Genomic DNA, 23,095 nt, shown 5'->3' on the forward strand with positions numbered 1-23,095 from the left:
ACACACACACACACACGCATTCCGAGGAGTCACCAGCTTCACAACACAACGCAAGGGTGCGTGGTGGGCTCATGGCATGGTGGGCTTTCTTACTTCTGCTTGTCGCGGGCCTCGCGGGCCTTGCTGCGGCTCTGGCGGTTGGCGGTGGGGATGGAGTGGACGGAGGAGCTCTTCTTGCTGGAGGAATGGGAGGAGTGGGAGGAGTGGGACAGGCTGGTCCGGGACTGGCCCGCGTTGTGGTCAAACTGCATCAGGCAGAAGATCAGGTCTGATGGTACCAGCTCAAACTCGTAGGGCGGGTTGGTGATGACGTACCTGCCGGGCCGAGAAACGAAGGGAGAATGAGTGTTTCATGGTCCTCTGATTTAGACTGTACTTATTAAGAGGATAATAATATTTTAGGGTCTTAGTGGCCATTTAGTTAAGGTACCAAGGGACCTGGCATTTCTCTGGCCAGCTTTTGATTTGTTTTAGAAGTCATGAGGTCAAATAGCCCACCACAGGGGACAAACTATCAGCATTGTAAAGACCCCGCTGGGAGTAGAGATATAAAAATGAAGGAAAAATAATTGCTGGGTCTTGATGAGCTCACCGTTTGGTGCATGAGCTCGGTGAACTTAAATGTGCATCTCGTAGTCTGTAGATTCCGAAGCACAGCATGTTGTATGTTTTTAATGCTTTACAAAACAAGTCCCCATAGCATCCACCGTCCTGAAAGCAAGAGATAACAAGACATTGTTGTATAACCAGTATTTCAGTCAAAAGGACCAACCATTTCAGAGAGCAAAACAATGTGATCTGTTTAAGACTGAATATGAGCAGACATAATGACAGCACAGGAATGGATCTCCCATCAACCGATATAATGAGCATGACAAGTGGTATCCTTTATTTTCATCTTCACATGTGCTTTCATGTAGCCTAGCGACACTGCCTAAAAATACTCATCGACAAATAGGCAAACATTGTGGTGATAACACTACAATAAACACTATAAACAAATAAAACGACAAACTGAACCTCTAGAGGCAGACATTATTTTTCAGGCCTCTGCACAGACAACAACCTCCTTTTGTTGTACGCGTTCTTATTCAGTTCCGATTATTATGTGGTAGAGGCCCAGTGGTGTGAAACGTGTACTGCCCCGGGGACGTGACAGAACCTGTCGGCTCCTCTTAAACATCCACTTACCCCCAAGTCCGCGAAGGGCCCGTCATAAAGGGCCAGCTGCGCGACCCGACACCTGTCGCGGTTGGCCAGCGTCTGCGGCGTGCTGTAGCCCCCTCTCAGTGCGTTCTCCTCAGCCAGCAGCGCCTCCAGCTCCGGCGTGGCTCCTCCCGTCACCAGGGTTCGAATAAGCGTCAGGATGTTGTCGTTGAAGTACGTCTGGTGAGAGAAGGGGTGGTGCATCCATAAGTACTAAATGATGGCAGTAACAACAAGTCAAGATGGGAGATTAAAGGAATCCCTTGCTTGTGTAATGCATGTGCAACATATGTACATGAACATATGTTAGGCATCAAATACGACGAAATTCAGACTTCTATGCATCAATTCAACATTGTTTACTTCTATCTATAGAACTTTATGACTACTGTACATTTCACAATTTTGTGTTAATCAAAAGACAATGGCAGTCTCAACCAAATTTGAGTGGTGTGCAGCAAGGCTCAATATTAGGTCCCAGTTGTTCTCTCACTACATGGTTATTTCTTCCAGAAATAATGCAATCAAATTAGCTAGTGCATCTGAGAACTCTAAAGTTGTCTCTAAATGTGAAATTTAGTTACTTTTATAGTAAATATCACAAAAATCACTCCATATAACTGCTGCATATTTCCTTTTTGCATTTTATTTCATTCCTTTACGTAATTGCCATAAAATTGAACTGGACTTATGTGAAGACAATAAGGACAAAGACCTGATAATCAGGAATTTAAGATGAACACTGAAGTTTCAATAAGCACTCTGAAATATGATCATGAGGCCTTAAGACATACTTTTCACATCCATGAAAATAGGGCTCTTTATGTGACATTATTTTCCTACAGAAAGTGGTGATGATAGTTCCATTAAATATGCCTGTTATAAAACATGTTGTTTAAGCTTGTCATAAAATACAACCCAAACAATTTGGTCAAAGTGACATTTCAAATGGTATAAGACAGGCATAACTGTACAGCCACCACCACCACCACCACCACCACACCTCTCTTATAGCTTTTAGCCCCCTATAACTGCTTCCTTATGCTCTTGTGTCTCAGCTCTAGCATATCCTTTTGTCCACATATGTTTACGTGTTCTGGGCTTAAAATGATCCGCGCCTATTGAAACAATGTAGTGTTTATGAAGCGCTTCTCCTTTCAGCCGTGCATCAGATAGTGTTCTTTTCTGTGGTGTAGCCTAGCGAGGGTCTGTCTGGGGTGTCACTGTGAGGCTGAGCGCGGGAACATCTCTTTGGGCCTCTGACAGCTACATTGAACAGGATGATGGATGAGAGCTGTCTATTAGGCGGCTTCACCTCTGTCCAGAGCGAAACGCACTTGAAGGCTGCTTTGTTCTAACTTCACTCAAACTGAGGGCTCCTGGAATTAAGCCATCATATGGGTGAGGGGGATAACAGAGTGGTCAGAGAGAGAGAGAGAGAGAGAGTGAAAGCAAAGAAGGGAAACTAAGAAAGAGAGAGAGAGAGAGAGAACTCTTTCTTTCTTTGCTTTAACAGAAGATGACATTGTTTAGAGATTAAAGCTTTTGGACCTAATGGCTCACCTGAGTATGGCATGTGTGCCGTTGGGAAGTCGGGGTGTTTTACCTTGTTAAGAGATCTAATGAGCCTTCTGAAAGTGATACTGTATGAGAATCCATGGCAACAACTTTCCTTTTGATGTCAGTGCGGATGACTGTGCTGTCTGATCAATGTGGCATTTCATTCACTAACTTCAGCCTACCAGTAATGCTTGGATTCTACATCTGAGTGCATGATACCGATTCTTTAAGTTGTACAGATCATATAAGGCATACGAGTTGCCATTAAAGCACACCTTTAAGACTTTTTTTTACCACACTTCTTAGTGAGCGTTGAACTACAGTATCTCCTTTACCCTAACCCTTGGCATAAAAAAGGTGTTATGATGGGGAAAAGAGAGGAAGATAATAGTAATAATAATAATAATAAGATAATAATAAAAGCAGTTCAGCTATCCCTCCTTCTGTCTCTCACGGCAACATCATGGTCATGAAAATACATGGGAAGCATTCGGTCTGACAGCAGAGCCGAACACACTCCATATTAAGTGAAGAGACTACACCATGTTACACACAGCTACGCCCTGGCCCAGATATCCCTTGCGACACTCACTGCACTCATCAGGGAGTCCAGCACGCTGACGGCAAACGCTGTCCCACAAGCGAAGGGCTGCGTCAGGTACAGCTCGGTGTCCGGGTCGTCGTCGTCGTCCTGGTCGAGGAACTGAACGTTGGAGTCGTTGACTGGAGCACACGGAGGAACAGACAGTCAGAGCTCACGCACAGAGAACACACAGCCCTCTAACTGACACTCCCAGCGAGAGACTCTCTCCACAGGCACTTCCTGTCTTTCTGTACATTAGATGGGACTTTCTGCCACACATCCTTTGAGCATAAAACTATCACAGGCGATAACATAATCATTTAGACACTCGGGCCGTCTACAGGGCTCGAGTCTCTCGCTGTGGTGTTCACAAGGGCATCAGAAGGGGGATAAAATGGACTGGGGACATACAGTACACACACACACACACACAAATGAAACTTAGCAAATCATAAAAACGTGTAAAAGTGTTGCAATTATTATCTGCAGACTCAGATAAAAATTAATAAATAAAAAAAAACATAACACATGCATAGCATGCCCTTTTACTACTTCAATCCTGAATGTCTGTCTGACAAAAAAAAGTACACAAGCATATGCACCTGTATATAAGTGCATATACAGAATGTACACAGTGTAAAAATAAATATTCAACGTAGTTCTGTACACTGGATTTTATGCTGTAAGAACTTATGGTTTCTAATAAGAGTGCTTTAAATTAGCACATACAAAGGAGATATTTACAGTATGCTTTTTTGGCATACTTCCCACCTCAGTATGAAACAGAAAACATTTTCTGATATAAAAAGAAGAAAGAAATCCATTATTATGTCTCAAAAGGACAAAGGAGAAGGTAATATGGACACAAATTCAAGCATTAATGACCACTGTAAGCCAAAAACAAAAGAAATACCCTTAAGGAGAGATATTACTAGCAAAACTGTTTGTCTTCCATTTCAAAGGTTATCTCCTCTTGTTCTAGTGGACAGTGCTTAGAGAGAGCCCTGAAACCCATAGTCTATCTGAACAGCACTTCACACACGCACACGCACACACGCACACACACACACACACACACACACACACACACACACACACACACACACACACACACACACACACACACACACACACACACACACAAACACACACACACACACACACACACACAGACACACAGTCTTTGTGTCAAGTCTTTGTTTCAGCCCCCTCTCAAGATGTATGCTTCCGAGATTAGGGCTAGCCGAGTGAGCGAAAAAAAAATGAAAAAAAAATAAATAAAAATAAACAGCTTAAAGGAAAGTTTGATCTTGAGGGTCTTTTTTTTCGAATTTGATTTCTTCCCAGACTTCCTGTGAGCGGTGGAAAAAGAAATGTCAGTCATACAGACAACAGGCTGATGAAAAAGAGCCCGGGCCAAAGAATATGAACTGTGGGGAGATGCTATGGAAACAGCCACAAGGACAGACTAGAGCGTGATCAAAGGCCTAGCGATGCTCTGAGAAAAGAGGAGGGAAAAAAATCATTAAAAAAAGAAGGCCAAAAACAAGACAGTCAATTTCAACCAGAACCGAGAATAAAAAAAAAATGAAAAAAAAATGTGTTCAAAGTGATGCCATGGGAACAGGCCTCTACTGCAGCCAGATAAATCAAGACGAGCTGATGAAGAAGAAAAGAGGGCGAGAAAACATCACTGCGGCAAAAAAAGGAGGACAAAGGCACAGCTTACCCAGTTCAGTTATCATTTGTATGTTGGTTCCAGCGTTTTTTTCCTGACTGAATGAAACCAAAGGCTGCAGTTTGCCAGGCTTAGCTAATGGCGATAAAACAAGTGCGAGAAGGGGAGGAGGGGGGGTGGTGAGTGAGATAGTCACTGAAACAGGCTCAAAGAGAAAGCACATGTGAGAGTGAGAGAGCACCATGTCAACGCACGGACTGTAAATCTGAAGGTACAGTATCTCCTTGCTGAGCGCTCGGCCATATGGCGGTGCTGGGGCGAGCCCGGTGCCAGCTCTGACAGTGGCGGCGGCGGACGCCTTCGTCTCCATCACACTCGATAGGGGTTTCACAGATTTGGCCCGAGACACAAACCGCGAAAGGAAAAAAAAAACTCCCCGGGACAGATCTGAAACCTGTACATTGAGCATCACCTCTTTAAAATGCGTTTCTTTTCTTTCGCCTTGCCAGCGTTGGCTCTCGGTCGGAGTCTGACTGACTAAAACCTGCCGCGGGGCCGACAGTGTCAAAGACAAAGAGACTAGGAGGTGAGGGCCCGGAGTGCTTCTGTCCCGGCCTGGCTGGTAATGCCTGATAGTGCACCCATCTCTCTGGCCACGTCGGCAGATGCTCTTCCGGTCCACTGCCTCCTAATTGGGGGAGTGGGGACTAAGAGTGGCCGGTCTCTGGTGTTTTTAGTGCCCTCCGAGATCTAAAACTTTCATGAGTCCGAGTGCCATGGGGAATACATAGCCATTGTTATTAATAAATGGACCCATTCTGACATTTCCCCCCTCGTCTGTCTGCCAGGAGTGTCTTACTATAAAACATAGTGCTACTGCCAACCAGGCAAGAGACATCTATTTTTTTTCTTTTTAGAAATGGACCTTATAGTCATGAGCAATATATACCAAAACTAAACCATTTTGACAAACTAACTGGCTTTTGACTTAGTTATAACTGGGGACTTTTGCAGCAGTGAATTTAAAAACCATGTTTTCTGAGTATGTCTTACCTAGTTCTGTTATGATCGGGATGTTGGATCCAGTTGTGACGGACGCTTGCCGAACTAAGCCATGTACTGGACTGTTGTCTGGGGATGACCTGTCCATTCCAGGAGGCGTGAAACCTTTGAATGAAATGCAGGAGAAACGGTCAATTACCATCCCATTTTGATGTGTGTGTATATGCATAACCGTGAAAGATATGTCCATACACTGTCATTTATAACCATCGTTTTGTAATAGCTGTTTTTCACTGTCAAGAAGAGTATGTTTTTGATGTGAAAATAGGATGTTCTGTCATGAAAGGAAGGGCTAAAATGGCTCTGACACCAGTCTAAAACCTGCAGCCCAGATCCTCCCTTTTTAGGGGTCAGCTGAGACATATTTAGCATTTTGCTGCCTTCCATCAACCCCGCGGGTATAAATTTTATATGTTGTTCATTTTGTTACCATAAAATTGGTGAAGTGGATCCTGAAAACCTTTTATCGGAAATAGTGCGATTCTGCACCATGAAATACAAGTGCTGGTGACAGGTCGTATGAATTCACATGACTTGACATTTTTGCATTTCCTCAAGCTGACAAGTAAACACCTTAAATCAGTAATGCTATATGCATAATGCATTGCTTGTGTTTTGACATCCATCACTTAGTGCTGACTAAAGAAAAAATGCCAGCGTATAGTTTCTCAGTGACAAACATAATGGCAGGAATATATTCAGGTCACAAAGTTTTTAAAAGGATTGCAAATTCCATACATGGGGGGTGGAGGATGCCATTTTCCTGCCAAGACGTCGAAGAGACCTGGGCAGAAAATGCTAGAATGGCTCGGCGGAACAGAGGGAAACGACATGCACGGCTCACTTCCTCCCAAAAATCACAATGTGAACGGAGTCACCCCAACGCGGGTTCGCTCCGATGATTAAAACTTGTGATGGTAAGGAGGGTGACAATTGCAGGCAGCCACAGGCTTAGCGCCCTGATGGTACATGTATCATTTTGTTAATGTCCATAAAATATGACATTTATTTCTCCAGAGGGTGACAGAGAGTTGTGAAGCGCCCCGCTCCAATGTCTCAGTTTTACTACATCACAGTGAAGAGGAGCCGTGGCTCAGCCCCGCCACTGAGCAAATGCAAATACCAGAGGCAGCTCTCTGAAATGAGCCCAGCTCCACAGAGGGAACACGCCGCACAACTCTGTCCGCGTTGAAGAAGCTCAGGCGGAGTCTGGGGAGACACACAGCAGAGAGCGCACTACTGAGCGGAGCGTCAACCAGGGCTTACAAGGAGCCACTGGAAACGTCTACATAACCAGGAATACAACTGGTAACGAATAGCACCAGAAATGGGGCTTCACATATGGTCTGTACCTGAACTTGAATTACTATCAGGTAGCCATTTCAAAATATATTACTATTATTTATGTTATTGATGTTATTACTACAACAACAACAACAACTACTACTACTACTACTACTAATAATAATAATAATAACAATAATAACAATAACAATTACTTTTGTAATTATCATTTTATACTGAACATCCACAAACTGGACTGTTACTTTGTGTGTAGGTGAGATGCTGTGTTGAGTAGTGGTGTAAACCCACATGAAGAAAGTACAGTTGTGTGGCATGTGGTGGCCTTCTCAAACCCCCGAGGCGCTCCTCAGCTTAGCACTTGTCTGTGGCGTAGTCGTGTGATACTTTCCCCCGGCGACGAGCTCTTTATTTATTCATTTGCACCTTCATGTTCAAATTGCACTCCCATCATCTTCTGAACAAGAGACAAGGGAGGCCGCCCAAAATAAGCGCCTATATATAGATGCACTCCAGCTCAATGCACAACTTCTGCTCTTGCATACATTACACTTTTTAACACAATTGGTCGGCTGTCAGAAGTGTGTGTGTACCGCGTAAATGGCAAATATTTAATTCCAGTTTTCAGGCACTTGTCTTCTTCACAAGCTGTCATTTCAAACTTTGAGCGCATCTGTGTTGAGAAGGCGCCGTGCAGTAATCAGTGGCATCTGAGACGCTGGGGGGGGGGGGGGGGGGATGGGGAGGGACATGTGATTGGCGTGATGAAGGCCGGCTGATTGAAGGAGCCGCTGATGCGCCGTGTCTGGTAATGATGATAAATCCTGATGGGTGCAGGACGGCTCGTGTATTTATCTGCGCGCATAAACAATCTGTTGGGCTCAATCAGTCTGAGAGGGCTCTGGCACGGCACACGCTAATGGACTGGAACAATGGAGCCGGAAGTGCCGCCGGACCGCCTGCTGTTTTGCCATGTCACGCAGCATTGCATTACATGGTCAGTATGACACTAATGTCCCCTTTTTTTGTGTGAAGTAAACACACAATCAAATTCCGATGAATCATTTGCTGAAAATGTCTATTGAATAATTACCTCATTAGCAGGTAACATAGGTGGGTCACGTTTGTTTGCAAACACCCAGAATTGAACTTAACAAGCTTTTCAATGCATGGATTTTTTTTTTTGTTCAAATAAAAAAGAGCAGACAGTGAGGGTTATTGCACCTGCCAGCCCCTGTCGCCTAGAGGCAGCACGCAGTGGCATCATAGGCCTGTCCTTACCTTGGGAATTAGCCTGTAACACCCCGATACTGTCGTCAAACTGCATAGATTTGATGTTGAGTGACGCCAAAATGCATTCCTTGTCCTGCAGTGAGGCGTCGTCAATATTGTTCTGATTGGCTGACAGGATAACGCACATGTCGCAGAGGTTGATGTTGACGGCCCTTAAATCAGCTCGACTTAATGGCGTACCCTTTGGCGGTCAAGAGAAGAAAAAAAAAGAAAGAAAGAGAGACAGAGAGAGAGAAAGATGGGGGGGGGAGAGAGAGAGAGAGAGAGAGAGAAAAACAAATTAAAGCCTGAACAGCGGGGGGGGGGCTCTGGGAAATTAGTTAACAAGTATACTTTTTTTTTCAAGGCGGTGACATTCAACTGATCTAACTATGCACTGGGGAGAGGGGAGATGTGCGCTAATCTAAAGGGTAGCTGCCGCTGACGGCAGCGTTTTGACTGGGCCTTTTTAATACGCACTCGAGCCAGCGCTAACAAGCACTAGGGCAGAGCTCGGTGACAGCAGGCAGTGAATAGAAAGCCCCGCGCCCATTAGAGAGCCCCAGTGAGTGAATGAGAGGCCTCAGAGAGAAGTTCACACAAAGCCCACACTAGCAGGGACACTGCTGCTGCTGCTCCAGTATTCGTACAGCTCACATTATGCCGTGGAGATTCAAACATGTGTGTGATTTCAGTAATATTTCAAGTGGTGTCTAATGTTTCGGGTGCCCAGTGAAGTCACCTAGCAGTAACTTACAGTAGTGAACTAAGGCAGTGCACTTCATATAGTCATTTGTGTTCAAAAGCAAAGGGCATTTTATTCAACAACCTCAGCCTTAACCCCTTGAGGTCTAGTGGAAAGTCTACATTACAATATCTTTAAAGCAGTATAAAGGCACATACGCAGCTGACCAATATCAAACATTATACTTCACAAACCACAACTAATATAGCATGGGATGACACACATTTTGTTGCATACAGTCACAATAAAAAATCTCAAAATGTACTCACAGGCAGTATGGAAACCTTGGGAAAGTTGTGCAAGGTTTCCCACTCCCTTCTCAGATAGTCCAGCGAGCCAACAAACACAATCGGTTTTAGTTCGTGATAATGAAAGTTGCTCGCTCTCAAAGGCATCACCAAGTTTCGCAGCCCCACTAAAGCGGACGTGACATCTCCAAATATACAGACCACTACATGTCCGCTCAGAACCGTCATGGACGCCTCGCTCCGGGTCTGTGGAGAGAAGCCACAGAAGAGGACAGTCAGTGACCATGAGACTGTCTGAAGTAGCCACCAGTAGCAACCATCTGTAGGGGTATGAGATTAAAAACATTAAAGACAAACACACACAGAGAGACACACAGCTTAACAAAACAGAGAAACAGAGATAGGCAGGAGGAAGCAACCTGTTATTTAGTCCAATTACTACTTGAAATATGAACCTTGATTATGAATCATCATTTGATATTTGCAAACTTCAAAAACAGTTAATTTCTTATAAGAAGAAAGGCCGAAGGAATCCAAATATCAGATTCAGGGGTCGCACTTCATATTTCAACATAGCCTCTGGTTTTAAAAGCACCCTTAAGCTTGCCGAATTAAGACTGGAAACTCACCTTTGTTCAACAGAGAGGCAGAGAGAAAAATTCAAATATAGCATTAGCATGTAGCATTACAAACACTGCAGGGCAACCTTGCTCTGGAATGTACTGTGTGTATCTTTCATCACCAGAGACACCGCTTATGTTGTACAAGTTATCTCTCTGACATGTCTACAGTGCTTGACTGAATGGGGGGGTCGCCCGTTTTAACTTGGCGAACAAGCCCAAATAGCTGACCCCATTTGAAACATGATAAACTGGCTTGTGTCTTCATACGTGGCATATCTGGGAAGCAAGGATGGGGGAGATACAGAGGAGAATACATGAGAGCTGGGGCGGAGATGTCGGGGGGGGGGGGGGGGGGGGGGGACTGAGCCTGGCATTCATGGGAGTTGATAAGGCTGCTGGGGTCTGGCCTGCCCGTGTGTGAGCGCCAGGTTTAGGGGCTGGGCGGTGATGATGCCTATCTGCCCTGAACACAGTGTCAGCTCACATGGGCCTTGTGTGCCCGGGGCCCGGCTAATACCCACCAGGATGACCTTCTCAATGTCTTTAGATGGGCACCAGTGAAACATCCCCGTGGAGTCGTATCTCTTCACGTTAACGTCCATGTTCTCGATCTGTTCGTTCCCTGGAATGAGGAGCGGGTCGTGCCTGTGGAGCGGAGAGCACAACGCAATGTAGCGGTGGGGGGGGGGGAGACGCCACAGAGACAGACAGAGAGAGAGAGAGAGAGAGAGAGGGAGAAAAGAGAAAAGCCAGTGAGTTTATGCCATGACTGAGACTGAGCCATTGTCAAAGCGTTTGACCTCAATTTGCAAACAATGTTGCACTTGCTTGTGAAAGGCGACACACGCATGGAGAGACAGAGTGGATAACACCTCAAGATTGCTACATTTGCGAAGAAAGGGGTGGAGGGGGGGTGGGGAGGGGAGAAAAGCAAACTTCAACACATCTTGTGTTTTCCCTCCTGTGCCATCACATCACTAATAACACTCATGCCGTGGGAGAGAGACAGGAGAGAGGAGAGGAGAGAGAGGAGAGAGAGAGAGGAGAGAGAGGAGAGAGAGGAGAGAGGAGAGAGAGGAGAGAGGTCCGTGTCCTCGCCCATATCATCAGTCCCCATCACCGCGGCTGTGGGCTAAAGGGCTTCCATCAAGCCCTCTCAGCTGCCACCACTGCAGAGTCATCAAAGCGGAGACACTGGCTGACAAGCAGTGAAGTGTGCATATGAGAGCACTGGTGTGTGTGTGTGTGTGTGTGTTTGGGGGGAGGGGGGTGAGAGGGCGGGTGGAAATGGAGTGGCAGTGGCATGGCAACTGAGTGGCACGGGAGCAGGAGGGGACAATTACCAGGGCTTTTACCCCGCGCTGCTCCTGACGTGAGTCTCCGCCACAGTAAAAAGGCTTTAACAGGCCCACACTTTAAATATTTCAGGCGTTTGCCCAATCACATTTTGCTCCCCCAACTGAAGGACATTAATGTTTCAGCAGAGTGTCACCCGCCAGCGGGGGCTAATCCATACAGGCAGCAGCGCGGGCAGGCCAGGCTGCTCTGATCCGCCACCGCGCTGACCATGAAAAAGGGGGCTGGCGCTCGGCTAACGCCGCCGCTGCTGCGCTAGCAGTCATTCCGGGAGACGTGATCTCTGAGCTCCGCTGCAAAAGCCCTCCTCGGGACGCGGCGGCTAAGCCTCAGCCTGGGCAGCCTGCCGCGCGTGGCGTGTCCTCCTCCCACGGAGCCCAGAGAGGGGAGGCGGGGCGGGGAGAGGAGAGGAGAGGAGGCTGCCTGCCTGGGCGCCTAATGGAACAGCTTGTTAGAACAAGTGCGCGGGATATATGTGCTGCAGGTCACGCACGGAGGCCGGCGGGAATGAGTTGTGTAACTTCACATTGCAACACTGGGCGTATCATCTCTTAATAATGTGATTACTGTTCTCTGGTGGAAATAATCTGACATGGAAGAAAACCTCGAAGTGAAGCCAAAGAAATACAAAAAGCAAAAGCACCAACAACTCCTAATACTACTACTAATAAATATACTACTATTACTACTACTACTACTACTACTACTATTGTTACTACTTATAATAACAATAATAATAATACAAATGATACTAATAATGATCAGAATAATTACAATTTAAGACTACTTCCAGTATCTGTAGTTGTTGTTCACTTCCTGAGCCAACTCTGCAGCCTGTTTTTGATACGTACTGTATGATGAAAACAGCGCAGGGCTGTGGCTATAGGAGCTGTGGGCAGGTCAGAGAGGCAGCCTTTGAGCACAATAGCCTGAGGCCAAACTACAAAGGGCCCGCGCGGTGACGTGGCTGCAGGGAAACATCCCCTTTCCTTTTCATGTCCGACGCCTCGCTAACCTGCCCAGGGTCCAGAGGCTACTGTCCACATCACCCCCTGCCTCAGATCAGCGCATATACATCTCCACAGAAATAACGTACAAGTTTCCTATTTGTTTTGTAAGAAATGTGGAACTCATGGGTTTGGCCAAAGACGCGTGCGCTGTTTGCAAAATACGCGTGTTGAATTTAGGCGGGGATGATATGGACAGTAGCTTTTAGTGTGCCTCCACAAAATTGCGCAAAAAACTTTAAATTACACAAAACAAACACTGCACCCTCATTCACTCTAAACAGAGAGGGGTATTTATTAAATTACCCAACCAGAATTTACAACTGTAATTAACGTCTCATTTATGTTTTCACAGAATTGTGCATATGTTAATTTTATGCACACAAAATAAAACAATGGATATAAAAACGTAATGCTTGTCATGCCATGTTTTATTACACACTATGATTAATATTACATTAAATTAGCTTTTTCAATTGCCCTGTTTTCCCAAATAATTATGACTCTAATGAATGATGGAACTTAGAATAATGTTTATCTGAGTAGAGTTGAACACCCCCAGAATGTAATTTACACTGGCAATAATTACTTTATTTTGTGAAGCATATACATTGCACAAGTATAATTTAAAAATAAACACTGACATTAATTTAGTCAATGACAAACCGAGATCATTAAAACACTCACAAAAAAATGTCCTTTACATAAATAACGTAAGAAATAAATGAAAAAGGGATTGTGGTTGAAATGTTTCCCTTCAGCATGCTTATGAAAAGACTAGGAGGCTCAGACTCTCTCTCTCTCTCTCTCTCTCTCTCTCTCTCTCTCTCTCTCTCCTGTCATTATGCATCATGCTTGCATTTGATAGCAGATATCCCACATCCAAAAAGTGTCAATTAGTGTGCTCTGTATGCGCAGCTGAAATCAGGCCTGCGCAGGTGCTAATAACAGCGCGAGCGTTTAGTGCTTTTACACCCCGGCTGAATATTTCATTATCCGCCGCGTGTTCCACCACTCACACGGCGGACCCCTGTCACTTCCATCTCCCCGCGCCGCCCTGACTGCCGCTGCGCACCTCTGCCAGGATAGCTATCTTTCACAGACTGTCATCCGCCGCTGCCAGTCAGCCCAGCCCATCCCAGCCCAGCCCTGCCGCAGAGGGGGTTAGTGCACATGACATGCCGGGCCTGCGTCGAGTGTGTGTGTGTGTGTGTGTGTGTGTGCACGTCGCCGGCAAATGCATTGTGACTCCCCGCAATTAGATGCGTCTCGTGACCCATCAGAGGAGTGGCTGGGAATGGTGTTAATTTGGCAGCGGGGAGGGGAGGGGAGGGGAGGGGAAGCTCAGCGGAGGTGCTGGCCGAGCACTCGTTAGCTCAATGACACGTTTGATTGGCGATTGGGAGATGGCTTTATATATGTGACAGACAGTAGTTCTGTCACCTACTGACTGCGCTGTGTTTACACTATTTAGCTTTTCAGCTTGTTTTCTTTACCAAACTAAAGAACTATACATATGACTAAAACTAAATGACAGTGCTTTCCTGTAATAATATAAATGTATATATGTATATATAGATATATATTTATATAAATAATATATATATATATATATATATAAAATCATGACACAAGGTCTATTTAAACTGGACTCCAAATAAATATTTATATATAAAAAAATAATAAAAATTAAAAAAACCCTCTGTGTGGCAGGATGTCCCAGGATGTATACAGAATAGAGAAATGATCAGTAATTGCTTTGGCCTACATACACATCCAGAGCGGCTGGAGAGGTTGCTCAAATGAGAGCAGAAATGCGCCCTTTAAGTTGGGCTGGCTGCTCTTCAAACAGTGCTTAGCTCTTCCACTGTATCAGTGTGCCGTCGCGCGCTGTGGATGCGCTCGCTCCCCCAATCCCTCTCCAGCAGGCAATGAAAGCAGCCCTCTTGCTTTGAAAATTTCCCCCATCATGCAAACTGACAAAGGCATGCTTTTCAAAAACCCACAGCCAATCTGTTGATCATTATTTATTTACAAAGGCCTGGAGGCACTGAGTCCTGTAAAAACCATACTTGATATGGTATACTCTTGCTGTCTCCCCCACCCCCTTCTTCCTTGCTTGTAGAATAAAGTATCCCTAAGGCTACCTCAAACAATCACTTTTCATTGCACATAAAATGCACCTTGTAAAGCGCAAGTATTTAATATATGGGATAATATATTGACAGGGAGGGCAACAGTGTTGAAGTCTGCGGGTCTGTGTCTGGTAATTTGATGTTGTGCTGAGGGCGATGACTTGAAAAAGCCTACACCTAGCACTGAGGACCTGTCATCCCAGTACCCAAGAGCCAGCAGAATACAGAAGCACCCTAAAGCAGAGAAAACTTTGACACCGCTTTGAAGCGTTTCAAAACAGTGTAAATAACTCCCAAGAATTATTATCACTCGCAGATCAAAGACAAGATGCATACATTACACGGCAAACGGAGACCTTCTAACTCAGCGCAAAAAAAAAAAAATGTTTTGTGCTTTAAGTTGAGAAATGAAAACTAAACACCCTTCTAAAACAACCACATTGCTGGAAGTGTGCCCGTTTTTTTTTTTTTCTTCTTTTTTTTCTCCAGCTCTCTCAAACAGTTTTCTCCTCATCACCAAGGGCATTTCGAGCAGTCCTCTCTCCTCGCAAAACTAGACAGAAGGATGTGAACCTCTAGCTCCGCCAGCATCTGGGCAAAGGCGGGCATAAGGGGCGCGGAGGAGAGGAGATTTAATTGGCTGTTTTGGGTGAGTGTTGTGGGGCGCCGGGCATGATCAGTGGCCATCCGATGGGGATGTGTTTACAGCTGCCTCAACTCAACACCCGCAGGGGGAGCAGGGCTACTGGACTTCTATGGACCCTAATCGAGCGTTGGAGGAGTTTTTTTTCCCCCTCACAACAAACACCGCAGTCAGTACTCTCTAAAACGGTTTCTTCAGTCTCCAACAAAGAGAATAGAAAATTGAAAGATATACTACTTTGATTATGTTGACTTGGGCATTTTCTTTTTTCAAGGTCTGAATTAGTACACTCTAAAACAGTTCTTTCAGTTTTCAACACAGAGAATACAAAACTGAAAGATATACTACTTTTACAATGTTGACTTGGACACTATTTTTTTTTTTGAGGTCTGAATTAGTTTGAGGAGTTTAAGTCACTGTCAGACTACAGCGCTTACATGTCCCGCTAATTTAAAATCAACGACTTCTGTTTCTCAGCCTCGCATCACATCAATACGTTGCTTCACACTTGGCGAACAACATCAATTATTTCAAGTATCTCGGCTAACTCGTCCTCCAAAGTACAAGTGTCATGAAACGAGCAGGAAGGAACTCTGCGAGGAGTGTGTGTGCGCGCGCCGCGCCGCGCGGATCGCGAGCGTTCCACTTTGCGCTCGCCCCCCGTCTTTCCACAGCCCACTCCCGCTCTGCATTTTTTAAAAGCGCCGTTCCGTCTCTCTCTCTCCTGACAACATGGACGGAACGTGAGCCCTTTTATCAGTCAAAATCAATTAACGGCATCGTAATTCCACGGGACAAGATAAAAGGAAGGTAATATTGGAATTCATTTTTGATTGTGATGATCCGTCTCACATATGGCCTTAAGTAGCGGGAGCGCTCCACACAGGGGCTCCCACAATAGATGAATGGCCCAGGGCAAAGTAACCACCCGGCGTCTCTCATTGGCTGAGGCTGTCATTAGTGCCACCGCTGTTTAAGAAGTACATGTGGACGGGACTGGGGGGGGGGGGTGGTGAGGGTGGGGGGGGAGGGTTGTGGGGTTGTTGGAGTTGGAGGCGGGGTGGTGCTGGTGATGGTGGTGGTGGTGGTGGTGGTGAGGTGGGGGTATGGGGTTGGGGTGTGGGGGGGGAGGGTGACAGCTGAGACTTTAAAGCGCAAGTATTTTTCAAACAGCTTTTCATAGCCTCTTTCATGACAGAAATATTTCAGCTCTATCATTAACGGCTGACAGGCTGACAGCCTAAACGCCGCAGCCTTAAAGGGCTCTTCTCCTCACTCTCACTTTCTCTCTCTCACTCTCTCTGTCTCTACCACTCCCCCCCCCCTCATCTCCCCTCCACCCCGACCATCCCATCATCATACCCTTCTCTCTCTCTTTTTCACTCTCTCACACTCACATACACACTTTCTCTCTCACTCTTACCTCCTTTTGAGGGCTGGAGGGAGCGTCTGAAAAATCAATGTCTTACCTCATCATTTTGGGCGAGCAGCTGGGTGAATTTCGCATGCCTCCATTGCGCTGTTTCTTTTTGGGCGACAGCGTTGACGGGTGCTCATCTTCGACTGCAAACACATGCAAAGAGTGTCAGCTTACGGACAGCTGGGATTGTAATGTGTGCAGGAGATGACATATTAAAGAACACAAAAGCCAACACTCAATCAATCATTGCAAAAATGGAAAAAAAAAACTTAAATAAAAAAACAAATAAAAACTCAAGAGGACCTCCAAATATAGAAAGAGAACACTGTTAGTAGGGACACTGACACTTTTTGAAGAGGACAGATAACCCCAAACAAAGGACAGTTGTTAAGCACAGACAGAAGAACCCCAGCATTTTAACTTGAAACCTTTTTTTTCTGTTTTGTTTTGCGTTTCACTGCTCGACTCACAACTCCCGTCCATCCGCTTAATTCAGTGTAAAGGGCCCTATCAGAGAGCCCATGTCACTGTACCCCTGCTTTCAGGTATCTCGGAGAGTCATCTACAAAAGGCAGGCTGTCATTACCATTGGGAGATGGGCTGCTGCCACAAGAGACAAAACGACCACGAGGCTAATCATTCACTGGATGCTCTCCACAAGAGGCCCTGGAGCGAGCGCCATCTCTCAGGCCTGCTCTGGCCGTTGAGTGTGGGCTTATCTGAAAAGTCTATCTGTGGGCCAGAAGCACTCTTAGCCCTGCGAGCGGGCAGGATGGGAGGGGTGGGGGATGTGGGGTGCTGGGGGGTGCTGGGGGGGGGGGGGGTCTCATGCCGCAAAAGAACACTCCAGAAGGGAGATGACTGAGGCGGAGCCGAATATCCCGGGCAACAGTGCCAGTAAACACGGCAGATACAAGTGGTGCGGCTGAAGGTTAATATCCACTCCTGGAGTCTCCGGGGAAGCTCAGGCTTGGCCACTAACAATGCACTACTCTTGTGGAGAGCCAAACCACACTACACGCTACAGCTCCAAAACCAGCGCAAAGTTATTTGTCCAAGAGAATAGTTTTTTCCATTCGTTGATTTTTCAAAGAAGTAATCAAATGAATCATTACCTTCTCCCCTAACTTCATAACAACCATAATTAGAATATATACACATATATTATACATGTATATATATAATTAGAATATATACATAATTAGAATATATACGTATACATATATATAATATAATATTTAAATACATTTATATATACCCGTAATTTCCCGACTATTAGCCGCGGCTTATCCATTGATTTTGCAAAATTTCTTCAGCTAAGAGGTTAATACAGGGGGGCAGTTAATATGGTGCTAATATGGTTTTGTTTCTTTTAACTTGCATAAAACACTGTCCTGTGGCTTTTACACAATGCGGCTTATATGCAGGAAATTACTGTACATATATGAACAATTATTTTCTCTACTGCCTGTTCTAATAATTAGAACTATTACTGTGTCTTGAGGGGTACACAGACTTGCAGAGGTGAATGACCAGGAGCCTCCTCAAAGCTTGCACACATCCAGGCCCCCACACAAACGCTGAGCAGAGTTAGACACAGAGCAGAGCAGAGCAGAGCTCAGAGCAGGGGAGGACAGAAGCCCACTGACACTCCCATTAGTGCTGTCCGTTAGAGCTCACCATCACCACCACCACGGCACACACACACACACACACACACACACATTAGTGCAAGCCCATGTGTGCTGCAAGTGGACTAACGCACCATCAAGCCAGGCCTTGTTTTTAAACGGGTGCCTAATTTGCACGAGCACAGCGACTTAAAGAACGCCATGCTCTGAAAATGCCATTCTGTGACATTTCCTGCGCCGTAGCGCAGACATTCCGCGGCGAGTAATCAACTCCAAAATATCATGACCAAAAACTCCGATCCTCCTCCGACAGCCCTTTTGTGCTCTGCATGCTCAGGCTGCAGCCCAGACCATCTCCTGCCCCCGGTTGCCTCCAGACGAGGTTAGCGTGATTTATGCACGGCAGCAGTGCCCTTCAGGGAGACTATCAACAATAAAATAAAGTTCTCCTGCAGCCTAGCGGGAACTTCGGTGAGTCTTTGATTGTTAGAAATGACATTACAGCACTTTTTACAACCCCCAATCAAAGTGGGATCAGTCAAGCAAATTGCTGGCCCTCTTCCATGCCACGGGGCAGTGACCAAGCTCTTTTGTGCCAGTGGTCAAAACTGTTTTTGCAGGACATTGATTTCCACTGTCGCCGGCCGCGCACAGTGGAGGCTCTCCCTGGGTAAGGACGCTGAAGTGTAACATTGACTATACTGCTGTTCGCTGGATCTGTAACAACAACGCTAGTGTTGGCAGGAGCTGCTAAGCGTACGTTCTGTATCGAGGAGGGGAGGTGGAGGCTCTGCCTGGTCCTGCATGGCTAGGCCACTTCCTTACAAACACACATCTCAGGGCTCGGGTGGGAGGGGGGGACGGGGGGGGGAGGTATGGGCCAGGGAGGGTGTTAGCATCGAACATGCTGTGGCCACTCCATGCAGTTGCGTGAGTGTTTGGGAGGAGGGTGTTGAAGGATGGGTCTATGTGTCTGGCTGAGGGGAGTATGTGTGTGTGTGTGTGTGTGTGTGTGTGTGTGTGTGTGTGAGTGTGTTTTTGAGAGAGTGTGTGTCTGTGTGTGTGGGGGGTAACCTACAAGGCCCGTGATTGCGCATGGAGGCCATGCTGGGGTGATAGCGGTATTTCCCAGGTAGACTGCGGGCGCGGTTGAGGCCAGCTAGGCTCAGGCGCTGCTTGACACTCTGAAATCCCGGCAGGAGGCTCCCTTTACGGTTATTAACGAGGGGCACGGAAGCCCCGCCGGGGGCCGAGCCGCCCTCCACACGGAGTGGGCCTTTGGCGAGCGCGTTGGCTACGGCCGTGCAGTTGGCCAGTTTAACCGAGCGGTTTGGAACGGCGGGTCTAACTTCATCCTTTACTGTCAAACAATGGAGAACGAGAACAATGAGAAGAGTGGCAACTGTTCACAAGTACAGTGAAAGTGCGCCTTTCACACAGTCCATCACTGCAAGACGCTGTCCTTAGTAGGATTTAAGAATGAGTCACAGAAATGAATTAATTTGAAAGGTTATTGTAAAGATTACATCTGTAAACATGCCATGACCCTTATGGTAATAGTGACACAAGTTACAGTATTAATATTTAACCATCGACTGAATAAGAATGAAAAGAATAAATATTTAAACATGAAAATAAAAGTTAATGTGATGTTCACTGTCACTACCAGGCCACTTAGTTCCCCTTCACTTGTGGGATAAGGATTTGAGAGTCACGTAGTTGTGCCATAAAAGCTGCCATCGCTTTTTTAAATAATTGACGATGACACCTTGGTTTTATTAAACACCACTTAACCACTTGGCACACACTTTAAGTGAAATGTTCAGTATGACGTTTGGTTTTTGCCGTCCCTAATAAACATGAATTAATTAAAAGCACTCTTTTTTCCCCTCCCCTCTTCCGACTACATAATAGAACAAAGGCTTTATGTAGGAGTGCTGGAAACAGTCAGAAGATATCAAGTCCAAACGCACAACTAAATCTATCTGGACAGCATTACATGGCTACAGCTTCTTTCCTGGCGCTTTTTTGTTAACTCTGAGAGCTAGTCGTATTAACCAGCCCTCAGCCTTCCTCCCCCACGACATGGGATAAATTGTAATCGCAGATGCAGGCTTTATAAAAACAGAGTCTGGGAATATCAAGAGAGATATCAGCTGCTGAAGAGGACAAAGAAATCTATCCCTCCCTGAGCACACATCCTTATTTGAACTGCAACCAAATCCCCTCAGAGTAAATATCAAATGGCAATACAACATTTCTGACAACCTAAAGCTAGCCGAAGAGTCCAGGCTCACTTTTAAAGACACCTGAAGTCTCCCTCGGCCAGATGGGTAATGGTGCGCGAGCGTGCCGAGTCCCACCAGTGCCCCTGAGATTCCTGCCCTAATGGCATCTGCATGAGACGCGGAGGCTTCACCAATATCTGGTCTAAGTGGAAAAACAGCTTCCGCCCGCTTGCCCAAACTAGCTCTGAGCGATAAATAGACGGTTATTTCGGCCGTCAGCTGCCGCATAGATTTAAAGGCCGCCACCGATAACTCCTGGATTCATCTGGCCCTTGTCAAACATGCGCAGCTTTACTGTGAGGACATGCGCCATGGCAGTTTCACTGTGGATTTACAATGATCCAGACGGCAACTGTCCCTTCCTGAAATGCAAATCCTGTGACGAGCCCAGCTTTTGCAACTCTTATCAAGCCCTGTTGAAAATTTAAAAATGCAAAGATGAAAAAGGACAACACCCAGGATGAAATGTTTTCTTCATATAAAATCTATTTTGAGATAAATCTATTTTACTAAACCATACAACTGTATCTTACTCTTAAATATATGTTTTAACCCTTATATTATCATTATTATAATTATTAATAATATTATTATTAATATTATTATTTTGTAATCATTATTATTATCATTATTATTATTATTATTATTATTACTATAACCCCAGACACCAGACAAAATACTTCTTCACCATGCAAGGAATTCAAGCACATATGCATTTGTTAAACGCTTCTATCAACACAAGATAAAACAATAAGGGACATTTAGCATAAATGCATATATATGAAACTTAAACTTACATAAAAGCATGTAGGACAATATAGGAGATTAGACTCTAGAGCTCTATGGAAAGATTTACCTAAATTGATATCTGTTTTGAACCGAACACCGCCCTCTTTCTGACTTCCTGCTTTCTCTGGAGTTGTAGCGCCATCTGCTGCTAGAGGCAGCACAACACAAACACAATTGTCCTTTTTCTGAAAAGCTCAACAAATGTACTTCTTATTCACTTCATGGCATTGGAGTCCCCTTAAATCAACTCTTACAAAGACAGTTTACACTTGAGGAAGCATCTGGCTTTCATATAGTACAATCACACTAGTGCGTGAGCTTTACTGCACAGAGACTCAGGCTTTAAGAGGAGAATGGTTGAGATTAACTTGACGTTGGAATAGTGCTGATACACACTGTCATCAAGGCCTCTTTACTAATACCCATCATTTACCCAGAGCTAGCTATGATGGCACAACTGTGGTATTACATAGCGAGGACACACACACGCACACACACACACACACATATACACACACACACACACGCACACTCACTCACATAGGTTACACAAGGAAGCCCGTAATGTTACTACATGAGCAGGGCTGAAGCACAGTGTGGAAAACAGAGGAACAAACTTACTTGATCTGACATATCCATTATATTTATATTTGGCTGAGGAGAGTGCAAAGACAAATGAGAGGTTACGGCGAGCAGGAAAAAAAGGGGAGGAAGAGGAAGAGGGAGAGGGAGAGAGAGAGAGAGATGATGAGAGACAACTGGACAACACAACACACACGCAAAACAGATGGAAACAGAAACACAATCATCTGTAGAGAAAGGCACATGATGGCAGACGCTTGTTGAAAGGATGATGGCAAATGCATATGACAATACTAGAAGCAAATATAATGAGTTTGAGGACGGAGAGAGAGAGAGAGGAAAAAACAGAGAGAGAGAGAGAGGGAGAGAGGAAGAGAGGGAGGGCCGAGGGGAGGGTAGAGAGGCAAGCTGGAATCATGAGGATATGACTGTAAATTGGGATGCAAATCAAGTGGCCTGTTCAGTGTTTCCACAGCAAGGAGGGATAATTGCAAAATGGGTTTTTTTTTTGCTGTTGTTGTTGAAACATTTGTTTACTCCATGTTGTGTTTTTTGACTCCAACGACAGTTGTTTAACGTCTTTTAGTCATATGGGAGAAACAGTAGAGGGCCATCGATGCATAAGCATATCAATTACACATGATTGGGCTGTGTATGACGCACAAAGCTCGTTTAGCAGTGAATGCCACATCAACTGAGACGAACCCATTGATGTATGCTAATGGACAAGAGCATATGGAATATCACAATATTTGTAATGGAAGTGTTCCTTAAGTGAGCATCATGAGATGATTCAGAACGCAATATTCATTTCCAATTCTATGTAAAGGCACGAGTGGTCTTTTTTTATCTTATTGCTGAACCAAATAGCTTTGAACATGTTTCTGAATTTATGTCCATATTTAAAGCACTGGCATGCGCCTCTTCATGTTACATGCACGACCGTGTACGGCCTAAGGCCTGAC

At 45.3% G+C, this 23,095-nt stretch overlaps 1 protein-coding gene across 1 annotated transcript in view; it reads right to left on the bottom strand.

The window, feature by feature from the left end:
* Positions 1 to 23,095, bottom strand: part of kcnma1a (potassium large conductance calcium-activated channel, subfamily M, alpha member 1a) — a 136,793-nt gene that overhangs the window by 3,114 nt on the left and 110,584 nt on the right. The window contains exons 19-28 of the mRNA XM_062520384.1: positions 21,616 to 21,696; positions 16,890 to 16,983; positions 10,801 to 10,924; positions 9,678 to 9,902; positions 8,673 to 8,865; positions 6,081 to 6,194; positions 3,359 to 3,489; positions 1,192 to 1,386; positions 593 to 711; positions 94 to 315 (exon numbers count right to left, since the gene is read on the bottom strand). Coding sequence (XP_062376368.1) covers positions 94 to 315; positions 593 to 711; positions 1,192 to 1,386; positions 3,359 to 3,489; positions 6,081 to 6,194; positions 8,673 to 8,865; positions 9,678 to 9,902; positions 10,801 to 10,924; positions 16,890 to 16,983; positions 21,616 to 21,696 — 1,498 coding nt within the window. The remainder of the gene's footprint in view (positions 1 to 93; positions 316 to 592; positions 712 to 1,191; positions 1,387 to 3,358; positions 3,490 to 6,080; positions 6,195 to 8,672; positions 8,866 to 9,677; positions 9,903 to 10,800; positions 10,925 to 16,889; positions 16,984 to 21,615; positions 21,697 to 23,095) is intronic.

Source organism: Sardina pilchardus, chromosome 18 (genome assembly GCF_963854185.1).
Source record: "Sardina pilchardus chromosome 18, fSarPil1.1, whole genome shotgun sequence".
In the NCBI taxonomy this organism is placed as follows: domain Eukaryota; kingdom Metazoa; phylum Chordata; class Actinopteri; order Clupeiformes; family Clupeidae; genus Sardina; species Sardina pilchardus.